General features: G+C 58.8%; 4 protein-coding genes across 4 annotated transcripts; 1 reads left to right on the top strand and 3 right to left on the bottom strand.

The window, feature by feature from the left end:
- Nucleotides 1-1,453: 1,453 nt before the first annotated feature.
- Nucleotides 1,454-4,474, top strand: VTJ83DRAFT_4342 (uncharacterized protein; the record flags this gene model as incomplete). The annotated part of the gene is made up of 4 exons (XM_071010821.1): nucleotides 1,454-2,611; nucleotides 2,847-3,272; nucleotides 3,345-3,452; nucleotides 3,506-4,474. 4 exons carry the CDS (start codon nucleotides 1,454-1,456, stop codon nucleotides 4,472-4,474), a joined length of 2,661 nt encoding a protein of 886 aa, XP_070865792.1.
- Nucleotides 4,475-5,160: 686 nt separating this feature from the next.
- VTJ83DRAFT_4341 (uncharacterized protein) lies at nucleotides 5,161-7,817 on the bottom strand (the record flags this gene model as incomplete). Its single annotated transcript, XM_071010820.1, has 2 exons — nucleotides 5,161-7,045; nucleotides 7,618-7,817. 2 exons carry the CDS (start codon nucleotides 7,815-7,817, stop codon nucleotides 5,161-5,163), a joined length of 2,085 nt encoding a protein of 694 aa, XP_070865791.1.
- A 3,128-nt stretch (nucleotides 7,818-10,945) lies between these two features.
- On the bottom strand, nucleotides 10,946-12,810 carry VTJ83DRAFT_4340 (uncharacterized protein; the record flags this gene model as incomplete). Its single annotated transcript, XM_071010819.1, has 2 exons — nucleotides 10,946-12,046; nucleotides 12,136-12,810. 2 exons carry the CDS (start codon nucleotides 12,808-12,810, stop codon nucleotides 10,946-10,948), a joined length of 1,776 nt encoding a protein of 591 aa, XP_070865790.1.
- A 2,105-nt stretch (nucleotides 12,811-14,915) lies between these two features.
- On the bottom strand, nucleotides 14,916-15,725 carry VTJ83DRAFT_4339 (uncharacterized protein; the record flags this gene model as incomplete). Its single annotated transcript, XM_071010817.1, has 2 exons — nucleotides 14,916-15,287; nucleotides 15,426-15,725. The coding sequence occupies 2 exons, from the start codon at nucleotides 15,723-15,725 to the stop codon at nucleotides 14,916-14,918; spliced, it is 672 nt and encodes a 223-aa protein (XP_070865789.1).
- Nucleotides 15,726-16,039: the final 314 nt, after the last annotated feature.

The raw sequence follows: 16,039 nt of genomic DNA, 5'->3' as shown, positions 1-16,039 counted from the left end.
ATTCTTCCGTGACGTCGGGATCTCGAATCTCTCCCGCCCAAAGAATAGCCATATTCGTGTAGTAATTATGGCAATGCGTTGTGTCGTGTATGTAGAGCCCATCGGATAACGTACATCGGATGACGATCTCCACCATTCATCATCGGTCTGTCCCTGGCTTTGGCATGACACGGTTCCGTGATGACAGTGGTGTAACACAGTATTGGAGAGGGGGTGGAACCCGGGGAGGGGCTGATCTTTAAAGAGCCCGCATTTCTCAGACGCCGCAATGCATAGAATCCGTGATACTTTACACCCATAACGTCACTCGTTAAGTTGCTGCTGGGCGGCCTTCGTCAAATGGAAGAGGAATCGGAAGTTCTCTCTTTCGTATGCCGAGGCGTTCGAAACGCGGGACGCTAGGCCGAGATTGAACCCCTGGTCAGTTTTCCGTAACCTTGGCGCCATACGTTAAAAGTGACGAGGTGGACCGCGAAGGCACCGATGTGGGGGTAAGCAGGGGGGGAGAGGAAGGCATTAACGAAGGAAACTTTGGTTAACAAAATTGATAGCTCAGAAACGCAGTGTTAGAGGGGACTTAATTAAGGTGTTTAATTTTGTTGTTAATCAAGAGCAGGCGCTCTTAAAATTTAACCGAAGCAGGAAAAAAACGTTTTGACTGGCCCAGCCAGCACCACCGTACCCCCGCAACATCCAACAAAAAACTGGGCGGCTTCATGGCTCCAGTCTGCTCCGTAGCATCCCTAACTACCCGCGGGACCTGAACCAACATCCCAGTTCTTTCGCTGTCCAGCTTCATTTCCTACCTACCCTTTTCTCTCGTTGCAACCAGGCTTCCAGGCGGCGCTGATGCAGTGCCGGTCCAGATAACTAGCACAAGTTACCGATAACTATACTTTTCGTTCATTCATTCCTTCTCTGTATTGTATCCCATTGCCTGCGATTTCAGCACTTCCCACATCTTGGCCCGCCATCGGGTACCATTGCCGTTGCCAGGATTGGAACCACAGCATTTCAACACCCGCCTTTGTCTGACACCAGTCTCTGCTTGGGTCTGCGTGCAGCGCCGCCCTGAGAAGCTGATAATTTTCGCTCTCTCTCTCTCGGAATAAACACAGGGGAAGAGAGAAGGTTCGTTCTCCAAAGGAAAACGCCTGGCCGCACAACGCTTGAGTCGCGGCATTCGCCAAACACCGGATCAATTGGCGAGACGGGAACAGACAAGGCAAAAAACCCCCCTCGGGCATCGCCATCAATAATGGCAACCGAAGGCGCACAACGGCCTTCGGGTCCAACTCCCCAACAGCCGGACACTTCAGACCAGTCAAGTTTGCCAGCCCCATCGGACTCGACAACGGTGACAACGGCACCAGCCGTAGGAAACGAAGACTCTTTTACACGAAATGGCCCTGGCGCTTTGACAGCAACCGGGACGCAATCTGCCGAGGCGGTGATGGATCAGATGGCAAAAGGCCTGGTTGATGAAACCCGCGCAGATCCCCCAGGGACCCCCCCGCATCCGCAGCAGCAGCAGCAGCAGCAGCAGAAAAAACAGCCGGTTGACGCAGAGCGGCTGCAAAACGAGCATTCTGAGCATACTGCTAATCACGGGCAGCAGCAGCAGCAGCAACAACAACAACAGTACGTCGACTCGGAAGAGAAGCAGCGCCAACTTGTAAGCTTGGCACGGCTTGTCAGCTCCGCACACCAATACCGGCAGCCAGAAGCCCATGGACCGCAGAACCTTGTGAGCCCACAAACCGCGACGCTGCCCCAGGCGGCCCCACCAGCAAACCTGCCGGCCCCGGCGGCTAATCCGGTCCTCGCGTCCGTTGCGCCCGCGCCATCAGTCGCGTCTCCGGCGCCGCAAGCAACTGCACATCCGCTGCCGGCTCCGGCGCAATCACAGCCGCAACTGCATCCGCAACCGCAGGGAGCGCCCGCTCCGTCACACGCCTCATACTACCAGCCTCATTTGCCAGCCGTGTCTTCATCAGGTTCGCAGCAGGCGTCCGTGCAGGCACACGTGCAGGCACAGGAGCAGGCACAGGAGCAGGCACCGGAGCAGGCCCAGCCACCGCAACATCCTCCTCACGCTCAGTTCCAATATCATCGCCACAGTTTGCCGCAGGTCTTGACGCCATCCACTGCGTCGCCGACCCCAGTGACACCGCTCCAGCACGCTCCTCAGAATCAATCTCATTCCCAAGGCCCTGGGGCTGGGGCTTCGTACCCTCATCATCCATTTTCTCAGTATCTTGAGCAAAATCCTCCGGCGCATCCGCTACAACCATCGTTGCCGACGCCGCCGCCACCGCTGTTCGCTCCTCGCCCTCGCGGTCGTCCTCCCCGTCTGCCACTGGCCAACAAGCCTGTCATCATGGACCCGCCAGCTGCGCGGAGGGCGGGCCAGCCGCAACGGCCGGCGACCGTCCCCGGAGGATTCCCGTCGCCGATGCGCGACCACGCCAGCTCCAACCCAAAGTTTGTTGACGACACGGCTCGCATAAGGTTTGCCATTCAACAGAGCTTACCAGAGGCCGTCCGACGCATCATTCGAGACAACTGGGAAAAGTGCCTGCTCGGTTCCGAGTTTCATCAAGCCTTCATTGTAAGTGAATCTCATCTCTGAAACGCGACATGGAAGAAGTGGTTCCTTCCTTCCCATTCTTTGTTTTTTTTTCCCTCGCAACAGGTCATTCGTTCCTTCCTGTCATCCCATTCTATTTTGTCGTGTTTCCGCATGTGTTCCCGCCTGGGTGGCACACAGCAATCTCTCCGGTTAATTTTCTTTTTTCTTCTCATCATCCCGAGTCCTCGTGTCTCATCTAACTTTCTTTCTCCAGCTCAACGCATCCATTCACCACGCTCAGCCGCACGTGATGAAGCGCGCGGTTCGAGACTTTGGCGGCAAAGTGGTCGCAGAGGCGAAGCAGGAGCTGGTGGCTCACGTCACTACAGAGATTCTGGACGACATTGCCGACTTCCTTATCGAAAAGGCCAGCGACAGGTTCCTCGACAAGTGCATGGAGAAGCGCCTCTTGACCATTGAGGCGAAGCCTCTCATCAACATGCTTGCGAGGGCCAAGCGATTAGGCTATGAACCAACAGACATTATCCAGGACGGTCAAGAGCACGTCATCCCTCAGGCGATACCGCCTACAACCACCATGGCAACCACCACGGTCCAGCCCTCCGCCAACACCGACGGACCCAGGTTGCAGTGCCTGGATTGTTACCGGACCTTTGTGTTCGAGGATGCCTTCAACTATGTGAGTAGGGCCCGGAGGCTGCTCGATGGATTCGATGGATTGGGCAGAACTGACGAATCATTTCTACTTCAGCACAAAAATCGCCGTGTGTGCGTGGTCGACCCCCCAACAGCTGAGGGGTTCGCATACGCATGCCTGGATTGCGGCGAGGGCTTCATTCGTGTCGAAGACCGCGAACGGGTATGTCGGCAGGAGCGTCATCATGCAACAGAGAAAGCTAACTTTTGTTTTAGCATGTCAATAACAGGCTTTGCGGTACTCATGGCCGGCCGCCTCGCCCTCGGTCTGGCCCGGGTCGGCCGCCAAAGACGGCACAACCGTTCAAGGATTCCACGGCCACACCGCCGCCTGCTCGCCCCAGACTTCAGACCCCAGGGATTCCAGGTTTTCAGCTGTCTCTGCAATCTACACCCGCCAGCGGGAAGAAGTATATCGGGTCCCCCAACGACCCATACGCCCATCTGACACCGGAGATGCGGGAACAGATGGAGCAAGAATTGCGTGACGCTGAGCTGAAGTACGCCCCGCGGTTCCAAGAGGCTCAGCAGATCCCCGATGAGGAGCAGCGCAGGCAGAAGCTGGATGGCCTTCGCAACAGCTTCGGGACCAAACAGTCAATGATCCGCAAAAAATACGGCGTTCGGTTGCGCGAGAGGCGTACCAAGGCTGAAATCATTGCGGAGAAAGAGCGAATGGGCCTCGCAGCTCTGGAGAAAGCACGGGAGCTGGAGCAGCTGAGGGCAGAAAATGACGCCGCTGGGAGGGCCTCGAGAGAGGCGTCAAAAGGCGGCAGCGGGTGGACCGCGGCGAACACGCCCCGGGAAGACCATGGCGCCAAGCGCCAGCGCCTCGACCAGAGCGGCGCTTATTATAAAAGCCCGTACACGTCTGCCAACGACACGCCAACCCGAAAGCAACCGCCATCCGCCTCGCAACCGGTCCGCGTCTACGAGCAGAGCGGCGCCCGCGTGGAGGTTCACGAGCCGGTGAGGCCTGCAACCTCTCGATCGGCCACCCCGACCGGTTCCGACCGCGGAGCCAACGGAGGTCGGCCTTCTGCATCGGCTCCGCAACCCGTCGTTATTGACGACTCATCCGATGATGACGATGACGAGGATATCCCCTCGACGCTGCCCAGCCACGTTCGCAAGAGCCTCGCGTCGAGCAGCAGTAAGAACTCGCCTCTACACAAGAACCCTTAGGGGTGCGCGGTTGGCTGAAAAGGGGAGGAGATGTGGTATTGGTGATGAGGATAATGATGGTAGAGGAAGACACAGGCTGTGATACCCCGGTTGCTGGTTACTGATTGAGTGTATATGTAGTTAATCTCGGCGCGGCGGATTGTTCTTTGCTTCTCCTTCCGTCGCGACGCACTGGTGTGTTCACATCTTTGACAGATCTGCGTGTTGATACTACCGACACCACGGATGTTGATCATCCAAGGAATGGGCCTAGCATTAACAGACCCATGAGCAAAGCGCGTTCGAGGGACGGAAGACATCATCATTGCGGGCGTTAGAGGCTGAGGGAGGAGTGGGGGCCAAGTATCGATAAATTATACATAGATAAAGAATCGCCTTCACCTATTGGGCGGCTGAGCCGTGCCACACAAGTATACCATACCTCCCGACGCTACTCTTATGACCCTGCTCTGTGCTCGGCACGGTATCCCACAATCAACGCTAATCCCAGAACTCCCATCGCCTTAAGCAATACATGACAAGTTACAAGAAAACATGGAAGCAAATCAGACCAAATCATGGCTCCCTCCCGCCTCCCACCACATTTCTCTATTAACCAACCCCTCTTGTCGCCATCCTTCACCCGAACAAGCTCGCCGCGACCCCGATCCCCATGCCTCATGCCGGCTCGGCCGGAAAGGGGAAAGCTACCCCGTAACCCGCCTCACCCAAAGCGTGGACGCCTCAAACTCGCCCTCGCGATCCAGCCGCTTGTACGCCCGGTGCAGCTTCAGGCCCAGCTCGTACTCGTCGCGCTGTATGTCGGCCAGCTCGCGCCTGAGCGCCTCGACCTTTTTCTTCTCGGCCTCGCGCTTCCTCGCCACCTCGTCCGAGTCCATCAGCCGGTCCGCCGGCATGAGCTCCGTCATCTGCTGGATGGAGCGGTTGATGTTGATGCGGCGGTTGGCGAGGGCGCGCAGCTGCGCGTTGAGCAGCCCGACGCGGTCGCGGGCCGACTCGGCGGTCTGCTCGGGCGGGGCCGGGGGCAGCGCCTTGTCGACGTCGCTGGCGCGGGAGCCGGGGCGGTCCGTCGAGGCGGGGGCGTCCTGCGCCTGGGCGCGCGCGAGGCCGGGGTGTTTCTTGGCGGGTTGTTGTTGTTGTTGTTGTTGTTGTTGTTGTTGTTGCTGCTGCTGCTTTGGTTCGCCGAACAAGCCGGCCATGAACCGGTCCATCAGAGGTGCGACGGGGCTGGGGCGGTCGTTGTGGGAGGGCTCCTCAGGCTCCGCCGATGCTCCAAACCCACCCAACATCCGAGGCGATGGGTGCGGCACCTCGGTCTGTTGAGAGTAGGCCGACGAAACCGACGCCTGATGCTGGTGCTGTAAATGGCTGGCCTGTGCCGGCGGGGGCTTCCGGCGCACGACCTGGCCCGGCTCGGGGGATGGGGCGTATTGCTTGGGGCTAGGTGCGGGGCTGGCGAGCTGCCCGTCGCGGACGAGGTTCCTCGCAGCGGCCACGGCCGGTGCCTCGCTCGATACGGGATTGCTGGAGACGGGGGGGCTCGGACGCCTCTCGGGGCGAGGCAGGGTTTGGGTGGGTGATGTCTGCGGTTGGGGTGATGACATCATTTTCCTGGAGCGAACGGGCCCGTCTGCCGGCGGTGGGCTGACGGGCGGCGTCTGGCTGCGAGCCGTGCCCTCGGCAGCGCTTGACTTCTTGGCAAGAAGACCGGATGGTATGATCCTCCTGCTGCTCTTCTCGGATATCTTAAGCGGCGGGGCCTCCGGGTCATCGTGGACGGGTTCGACGATGGCGGTCCGGCCGCTTGCGCCACGCCAGCTGGGTCGCGTGGACGTGAAGGCACCGGCGGCAGGGTCTGTATTGCCATCCTTTGCGGCAGCCTTCTTGGCTATCCTCCGCACGCGGTCGCCGAACGACGGAGGCGTCGTGTTCGGGCTCGTCTGGGGGTCTGCGAAGGCTCTGGATGTGTTGCCCAGACCCAGAGGCCGGCGGCCGTGAGTGCCCCTCGCCTGCTCTCCCTCCAACGGATCATAGCGGGGTGCGTCGCGCGGTGCTGCATTTCGCGACTGCTGGTGCGACTGGCCGCGGTGGCCCAGATGCGCCTCACGCGCTGCGGCGTCGGACTGTCGGCGGCGCTCGCGGCGCAGCGCAGGAATGCTGGGAGCGGCGGTGGCCTGCTGCTTCGAAGAAGGCACCGTAGGCTGATGGTTCGAGTCGGCAACGTAGGAGGCGTTGGACGCTTCGAGCCGCGTGTGGTCGGTATTTGGGATGCCCGGCTTATAGATGTAGGCGGCCGAGCCGTCGTCTTCGTCTATGGGTGAGACGTCACCGGGAAGCGCCGCGCCGCGGGCGCCCCGGGCGTCAAGCTCCGGAGAGCTCGGCGGCGAGATTTCATCGGCGCCGCCGTACCGATAGCCGTACTGGGTCGCCACGGTTGCGGTGTGTGCTGCGTCCACGGGGGGAGGAGAGTCTTTGGAGTAAATCGAGGACGGCGGGCGATAGCTGGTGGTGCGTATCTTGAGGCGGTTCGGGTTGCGCGGGGGAGGGTCCTTGACGGCCGCTGACGTTTCACTGCAGGTTCAAAGAGAGGACGGCGAGTTGCGTCAGCGAGTTTGCGCTTTGTGGCTTGTTTGTTGGACACGAGGTACGAAGATAGGGTTGGCCAGAAGAACGTTGGCAAGACGCGACAGGCGAAAGGGCCAAAATTAAAGAGAGAGTCTGGTTTCGAAAGTTCCCCAGGATCGTCCTAGCACTCAAACATGTCGCACGGCATCATGTCGGTCGGCTGAGGTTCAGATGAGATGTCCTCCGTCGAGCACATGGACGGATGGCGGGGCTGGGCCGCTAACCGTCCCACCCGACAGCAGGTGTTCCAGGCGTTACCCAAACGGGATCAGCACTGCAGCCCGCTGAAGAGGCACAGCCCCGAACCCCGGCCACTTGGCGCCCCGCCCCTTCCGCAACAGCTCCGCTGGTCTCCCGGGCCCGGAGGCCAGCAGAAGAAGGGATGGCCTGCCTCATCTCAACACAGGCGGAGGGCTTGCAGACAGGAGGGGGCATTGGATGAAAACCCTCTCAGCCCGAACAAAAGAACAAGGAAGAAGGGGGGGTGGGAAAGAAAGGGAGAAGAAACCGCCACTCACTATTTCGCATCCATAAACTCACGAGGCGGCCTCGGGGGCGCAGGCCCGCCCTGAATCGAGTAGCTGTAGCCTTTGGGCGTCGCCCCGACGGCTCCGAAACCAATGCCCAGGCCGATGCGTATCGAGTCGTCGTCAAGAGGGTGGCCGACCTGCAGCTCCTTCCCCGAGTGCTGTGGTACAGTCTTGAATCGTTGCCACATGGCTGGCTGGCTCGCTGACTGATGAATCTCGATCGATGACAGACGGTTGGACCGGCCTCGTTTTCCCCTTGTCAACTTCGATTGCGAAAGTGGCAAAAAAGAAGCACAAGAAGAAGAACCGGGGCGAAGATCGTGCTTGTTGCCTCCAAATAGTTTTTTTTTCCTTTTCTCCTTGTCCTCGAACCCTGGCCGCCCTTTGTTTTTTTCCTGGCTCAGATGGTCAATCGGCTTGTCCCAATGCCGCGGGGTCCCGCGTTAGATCGTCACAGGCGGGAGTGAGACGAGCGAGCAAAGGGTCAGGGGTGCATAACCGGCGAAGCCCGCCTACAACCGAACGGGTGACGCAGCACCAGGCTATCCGTCCGTGCAGTTATCAAATTGTCAGGACCAAAAACCAGACAGAGGCCTTCGCAGAGGGTTCGTGGTTGGATTTTGCCTCAAGCTCACGGGGTGAGATGCTCGAGCGTACGGCGAACCAAGGTTGTCGAGGGGGGAGTGTGGGAACCGAGTAACGTCATCATCAACTGGAGAGCTTCACAGAACTCGACCGAGGGGCCGTCAAGTCTCTCTTAAGGATCACTTCAACTCCCCTGTTCATGTTCGTCCGGGGTTGGGATCTGATGTTGTCTTCGGCCTCGGAGGAACCGGCTGCTCGAGGGGTGATCCGGCCCGTCGAGTTCATTGGACCTGGCGGCATCCCTTCCACGGCACGACCCCGCGCTCCAAGCTCGGTGCTGTCTGGAAGCCAGGGGAGCATGCGGCCAGGCAATGGGCCGTGGATGGGCTCTGGTGTTTCTGTTCTTTTTTTTCCCGCGTCTGTTTTTACCCAGAATGCGACTCTTGCCCGTCGTGTGCCCCTGTCTCCATCGTCGCGGCGGCGGCGGCGGAGGTGGTCGTGTTAGTTGGCCGGCACCGCGGCATGGGGGCGCGACAAGGGAACGACAAGACTCTGGATTGGTTGGTTCTCGCCGCATGCTGCGGCCGGGCCGGCTGATGTCGTTGGGCGCAGAGAGGGGCTTCTTGCTGCACTGCAGCTTAACGGTCTCTTGACCCTTGAGTACCTAGCTATAGTACCTGTGTCCAGGATGCAGTGGGTTCTGGGCAACTACGTAACTAAACAAGCCCGCTGGACAAATGTTTGATCGTGGTCCACCGGCTGACGGCACCGCATCTTCCAAAGCAACCCATATCAGCCGATCCAAAAGAGTGCAACAATCTGAACCCAGACGGGCATCCATCCGCCCATTTCAGCCGCTTATGCCAGCTCCTCGGTGGCATGCACCATCGGGGCTCAGCAGGAAAACACGGCTGAGCCGCACAACTCAAGACCAAAGAAAACCTAACCAGCATCTCGAAACAGCAGATCCGGTGCCACCTGTCATGTGAGGAGGATGGGATGCCGTGTGCCATGTCCGACAACTGGCCTGAAGGCATCCCCGATGCGTCCGAGCGAATACCACACGACGGCGGGGACCAACAAAGCTTGATGGTCAATGATGGGGCCCGTGTTGTTTCCAATGGATCGAAGATGCCGAAGCTTAATTGCTCGGCTGCAGGTCCAGACAAGACAAGACCCGTCAACTGAGGGGAGATTGGAGGGACGAAACTTGTGTTTCATGTCAACCCGGCTCGCTGGCCGCGAATCGCAGACGAAGGGCCTGAGCTTTGCATGCCAAGCCCCAGGGTCTCGACGTCTTGGCCTGTCTCGACCAGGTTAAGCTGTCCAACGGGCCGCCCATTATAGTATGTACTATGCTGCGTAGTTAACGCAGGCAGGACCTCGCCTCGCTAGCGTATGCATGTCGTGTGAAGGTTCCATGGAGCACTGGGGCGATCAAGCCAGCCGTGAATCCCATGCCGACCTGATGAGCGGCACCATCTCGTGAGGTGCTCATGCGCTTCGGCACGCCAAACTCCCTGCGGCAGTCCTGTGTCAAGAGCAAAGCCACCCGGCAGATGGGCGATCTGAATGCAAATCTTGGGACGCGACGGCGACTAAGAAAGAGGCTCGGCTTCAAGGGGGGTCCATAATACGGCACAGCCCTGCACTTGATGGCATGATGGCCGTGGGATGGCTAAAAAAAAAAAAAAAAAAAAAAAAAAAAAAAAAAAAGAACATCCGGTCTCTCCAACTGACGAAGCAGATGGATCCAGCATCCAGAGTTTCGCCAGGCAGAGCCCCACGGAAGCAAAAGGTTCACCGCCAGGCGCAGGTCAGAAAGCAGGTCTACGCCTCCTCGACAAGATGCATTCCTGCGGCACGAGTCCACGCTGATTCTTGTCCCCAGGTCGGCCTGGCTGCCCGATGCGCCGCAGGTGGAATTCGTACCGCAGGAGCGGACTCCATTCGGGTGAAGGAGTTGGACAGGACCTACACTGTAAGCACAGCAGGAACGCTCTCATACAAGGCATGAAAGATTACAGTACAGGCCGGAGATGGTGATGAGTGACCTTAGCCTACTATTATATATTATCAAACCGAGGTGTCAATCCTTGTTATGTATAGGTGTGTGTGTGTGTCCGGGATACAATTCTGTTGGGAACTGCCTAACTTGGCCCATAGCCACCAGCGCTATGGGGAGATCGTCTTTGAACTAAAGTAATTAATATCATCCAGGGAGAACTCATGGCAGTTGTGGACTTCGGGATGAAGCCTAATAGACCTGGTTGCATAGTAACTAGTGCTGCCGAGAAGTGTTTTAGAGCGAGGCTGTCCCTGTTAATCAAACAAACATCCTGCCACGGCTTTATACCACGAGAAACGCTTGTTTCTTTGTAGTGTAAGCCATGACAGCAGGCTGACCACTAACGTTAGGTCCCCGGGAAACTGAGAGCCTAGTACCTAGTTACCTGACGCTTTTCTGTATTGGTGCTACACTCATGGGCTCAGCGACGTTGCTTCTTTCGGCCGTGTCACAACACAAGCTCATCATCACCGCCGTCAGGGTCAACAAACTTGTGGAATTGTGTTTGTTCCCTTGGCGGCGCTTTTGCTGTCCGTTCAGAAACGCAAGAGGCAACCCAACAAAGTATCCAGTCAAACACGAAGCCGGGAAAACGCACCAAAGTTCAGAAAAGACAGTCCGGGGTATCCGTCTAATTACAAGATCGTACCGTTGCTCCGACCGTTAGGTAAATGCCTTCAACTCCAAATCCAACGCCGCCGCCATTCTCTCATCCAACGCCGAGTCTGCATCCGGGTCATACACGGGCAGCAAATTGCTCCCCAGCGACGCGCTAGGCGTGTGGTACCGGACGGGTATCGTCATGCGGTCCACCTCGCTGGCCTCTTCCACCACCACCGTCGTCACCGTATCCATCTGAATCCCCCACCCGGACGACGACGATCCTCCTTGGCCGCCCTTCCCGTTCGCCTCTTCGTTCCCATCGCGACCCCCCACCCCATCCCCATCCTCCCTGCTGGAGCCGGCGGCCGGCGTGCCGGCCCCTTTCAGCTTCAATTCCCTCCACCCCACCCTCCTCTTCCCCAGCGCCCCGAGCATCCTCGTGCCCCCCTCCCCATCGTTCTTCTTATCCCCTCCCTTCGCCCCCGCTTTCCCGCTCCCTGCTCCGCCCTGCACCCAGACCATGTTCCCCCACCGCCTGTCATGCGGCGTGCGCATAAACGTAAACGTGTTCAGCCCCGTGTCCTCCGTGTCCACGTCGCTGCTGAAAATCAGCCGGTGCCGCGTCACGCCCCACAGGAGCACGTCCAGCCAGCCGTTGCTCGTGATGAGCGCGCCGGCGGTGACAAAGTAGGACACGGGCACGTCGACGCCGGCCATGGTGGCGATGCGGCCGAGCGCGAGCGGGGCGGTGCAGACGATGTAGATGATGGGGTAGAGGAGGAAGGCCTTGTGATGGCCTCCTTGGACGTGCGGGTGCTGTGGCTGGCAAGCGGCGGCGGTTTCCGGAGCGTTGGAGGCCGTGGTCGGGCGATGGTCGACGGGCTTTCCGAGAGTGGAGGAGGTCGAAGTGGTGCGGTTATGATCGTGGCTGTGGCTGCCGCTGTGGTTGTTGGCGGTGGTGGCGTCGACGCTGCTGCGGTCGTTGATATTGATGCTAGAGTCGTTCGCGGCAGGGAGCTGGGCCTTGATGGCGACAGCTTGTCGCTTGCTCAGCGAGCGCCAGATGAGTGTGTAAAGACCCCCTGTGATGGCCAGGGCGAGGAAGATCCAGAGGTAGTGCAGGTGGAGACGCAGGTCTTCGTACCGGACGTTGATCCAGCACTGTTTTGAAAGCTCGGGGTTAGTCGTTTCAACACATCGCTCCCAGGATACAGACGGGAGGAAACGGGAACGCTAGAATCGAGACCTACCCAGGCCGTCGCCCGAACAAAGAATCCTCCATGCTCCTTCCCATTGTCCGTGATCGCGACCCCGAGAACCAGCAGGAGGTAGTTGAACAGCCAGAGGGCCACGACGGCCGTGTAGACGGTCCACTGGGGTGGCGTGTAATTCTTGACAATGGCCAGGTATGTGTGCACCGCGATGGCCGTAATGAACAGGCTCGACGCCACGTCGCCCGTCTGGATCAGCCACGCCTGGACCCAGCATGTCGCGGTCCGGACCTGGAGGGCATCGCGGCCCACCCACACGGCGTTGAGGATGAAGGAGGCAGCCTGGTGAATATCGGCCAGCAGGAGGTTGTAGATCAGGATCAAGAACTGGTTCAGGCGCGGACGCTCCTTCTGGGGCGGCGTTGGTGGTTTTGCAGCCTCGTCGGCCACGAAGAGCCGCTGCGCGAGGCCCAGAGATAGGTCGACCTGCTGAGAGGCCGGGGCTGCTGGGTCCTTGCGTGCCTGCTTCCGAGTCCGAAGATGCCACCGCACGAACTTGACGGTCAAGTACAGAAACACCGTGGTAGATGTGACGAAGGAGAGAGAACCTAGGACGGCGCAGGCAATGAGACCCCGACGGTGGACTCCCGGGAGCGGGCTGAGGGTGTCGCTCTCCGGGGCCAGGGGCAGGTAGTTGCTGCTGCTGTCCGCCATGGTGGTGCCGGAGAGGTGTGCAAAAAAGGCCGCCCAGCAAACCCCTGCTCACCTCATCGCTGGGAGTGTACCGGTATCGAAGAGTGCTGCTCGTGCGTTGGATGGCTGACCGCGACAGATGCCGGAGAAGATGGAGGGCCTATGGGAGTTTTGTTGTCCCTGAAGCAGAGGACCCCTTACCGTTGGCCCGAGAGGGAGGGGAACCTGGGGGTGGGACACCACCAGCACGACATGCGTCCTGATCGAGGAACAAATCTCCGGACCAATGGCGAACGGCTCCAAGGAGAGTCCAGCAGTAAAAGGGTTGCGATATGCCGTCGGGCCATGGTCTAGCTGAGGTAAAACAGGCGAGCCTCGTGAGCCTTGAGTAGCATGGACTCCTACTGTATGCTACGTTCTTCCGGTTCGATGGGCCCGCAAGAAACGTGGTGGATGCAGCCTCCGACTGGGCTTCCTGGTTGATCTAGAAGAATACGGCGGGGAGGGTGCCTTGTCATCATGCAGGATTTCGTTCTTCATGCGCGTACCCAGCCAACGGTCCAACCGCCTCTCGTGGTTCTCGTTCAGTGAAACCCCAGGTTGCTCTGCCATGCCTCAGGGCCCCGCGTGGGAGGGTCGCAGTTGGCGTCCCTATTCCAGCCTTTACCAGTGTTGGGAACGGAGGAAATCCCCTCCCTAGCGCCAGACTAGGGGAATGCCACGGTAGGATCGGGGGCCCCAGCGCTCTTTGACGTAGCATCGTCTCAGGCATCGCTGTTCCAAGAGGCGAGAGGCCGGGCTTGGGTGCTTGGTGGCGATGGCGTCTTCCCGCGATCAACGAACAGATAGCGTTCGATCCACGAAGATCGGAACCCGTGCGCATGCAAAGAATCCTAGGCTGGACGTTGAACACGAGACGGAGCAAACAAGCCAAATCGCTGCGTCGAAACGGGCCCGCTCCAAGCCTCCGTCGGGAATCGCAAGTGAGCTTGTTGTTGCGCCGGCTGTGGGGGTCTGGGTGCTCAACCCCGGTTTCTTTCGTCTCGTTTGTGCTGCAAGGCCGTTGACATGTTTCCTAACGGGGCAGTCCGATGGAACATTCCTGGACGAAAAAAGCAAAGAGCCTGAGCCCAGAGCCCATCCTGTCATCCTCACTGGCATCGGTTGGTCCCCAGACCTGGTCAAGCCTCCTCATAAACACGTCCAGTCCGGGTGCAGCATTCGTCCAGGTTCAGCCACGGTTTCTCGGTCTCCTCTCCTGAGGTGCTGAATAATAATCCTAGAGCGATAAGCCGAGGAGCGAAGTAGCGTATGTATGCATAGTACATACGTGATCTACTACCGAGCAGAGAACAAAACCCACCCCAAACACGACTGTGCCATTCCCGCTGTTGAGGATTTTCTGGTTCGCGACGGCAGCTGTTTTTGGTTAAGTTATGCCGGCGAGCCGGCCGGGACGCTTCATGGATTCTGTGGGGTTTCGGGTCCGTCTGGCAGCCCCAGGTCTTGAGTGGGGGTCTGCCAAAGGGGAAGGGTTCCCGTGAGCACACGTGATCTGTCACGTGGAGAGATAGCCCACTCGGAGACCAGGAAACCAATGAACAGAGGGCAAAATGGTGCAATCCGCGCTAAGCCCAAAGGGGTGGTAGGGCAGCCCGCATTCCTGACGTTGCTGTTGACGACATGTCTTCTCCTATTCTCCTTTTCAACTCTTCACTTCCTGAGCTTCTTCGCTGCCTGAGCATCTCCTGTGTCTTTTCTGCGATTTTTTTTGGCATCAAAATGGTGTGTTTCTGTCGACATTTGACGTTGCCGACCTCGAGAATCACCGAGAATCACCAACCCGCCCGCCGCTCGGCTCCGTTTCCTTTTTCGGAAGCACCACCAGAGTCACAGGATTGTCCGCTCGCGGAAAGCCGCCGGCCGACGGGCCACACGCAGGAAGCGCTCGGAAATGGATGAAAAGGGAGGTGGTGATATATTTCATTCTTGTTACTTAAATAACACCCTACTCCGATGAAGATGCCCATAACACAACAGCAACGCCGCTGGCAAGCGCCAGTTCCCAGAACCCAATTATCCCTCATCGTCAAGTCATCAGCAGTACGACGGCCACCCCGACCCCATCATAGCTTCTTCCCATACGCGGAGTAGTACCCGCAGTTCTTGATATGGCTCTTCTTCCCCGTCTCAGCGTTAAAGATATGGCAACCCCCGCGAGCGACGTTCGGCGGCGTGTACAAGTGCAGGGACACGGCGAAGTCGCTGCCCTGATTTGAAACCCGGTGCACGCCCAGCTCATCGGCCATGTACGCCACCTCGTTCTTGCGGTGCACCCGCTCCGAGATGACGCGCATCGGCTTCTCCTCGCCTTCCTCGCCCTCGGGGAACGCGTACCTCGTCTCGGTGAGGTCCCCGTGGAGGATCTTCATCAGGCAGTGGGCGTTGCCGTGGTCGTGGATCGGACTGCCTTTGCCCGGCGTCCAGACGAGAACGAGCTGTTGACGTCAGTCAGCCACATGCACACACACGCACGCCCACCCACACCTGAACTCAGGGGCAAAGTAAACAAAAACAAAGCACCATCATACACCCCTTCCCCTATTCTACCACCATGAGACGCACGGCGAACCTACCAGGTTGCTCTTTCCGTTCCCCTCGTCCACGAGGTTCCTTGTGTATCCCCGGCTCTCGTCGCCCATGGCGAACCTCGCCCACTCCCTCGGATCCGAGTCATAGTCGCGCATCAGGCGCATGAGGTGGTTGACGTCCACGTCGTCGGATGTGAGGCCCGAGCATGGCCCCAGGGCCTCCTTGAGGGCCTGCACCAGCTCGTCGAAGCGGTTTGTGTCAATGGTGGCTCGGCAACCGACCACCGCCGCCGGCGACGACGATGTCTCGGTTGCTGGAAGGGCTTGGATGAGGCCGATCGCCATGGTGTGTGATGGCGGTTGCTATCTGGATGGTGTTGGGTGCGGAGGACTCTACGCCAATGTCAAGGACGCCTACGGTCCAAGGTTACGAGAGCCGATGGGTTGCCGTCGATCTTTGTCTATTTCGTTATGGATGCGGATGGATGAAGGTCGTCGACGTCGTCGTCGTCGTCTTGTGCTATTTCGACCGAAGGATATCTTGATGATGTCTTGATCCCAAGGCAGGAGCTTATCAGGATGTTGGTTGGGGGGATACAAAAGTGTCACAACCTCAAATGGCGGTGTCAGATAAGGGGGCACCGCGGGCGGCCGAGCGT

The sequence above is a fragment of the Remersonia thermophila genome, chromosome 4, assembly GCF_042764415.1.
Source record: "Remersonia thermophila strain ATCC 22073 chromosome 4, whole genome shotgun sequence".
NCBI lineage: Eukaryota > Fungi > Ascomycota > Sordariomycetes > Sordariales > Chaetomiaceae > Remersonia > Remersonia thermophila.
Note: the sequence above shows the minus strand (reverse complement) of the source record. Positions and strands in the feature narration are given on the sequence as shown.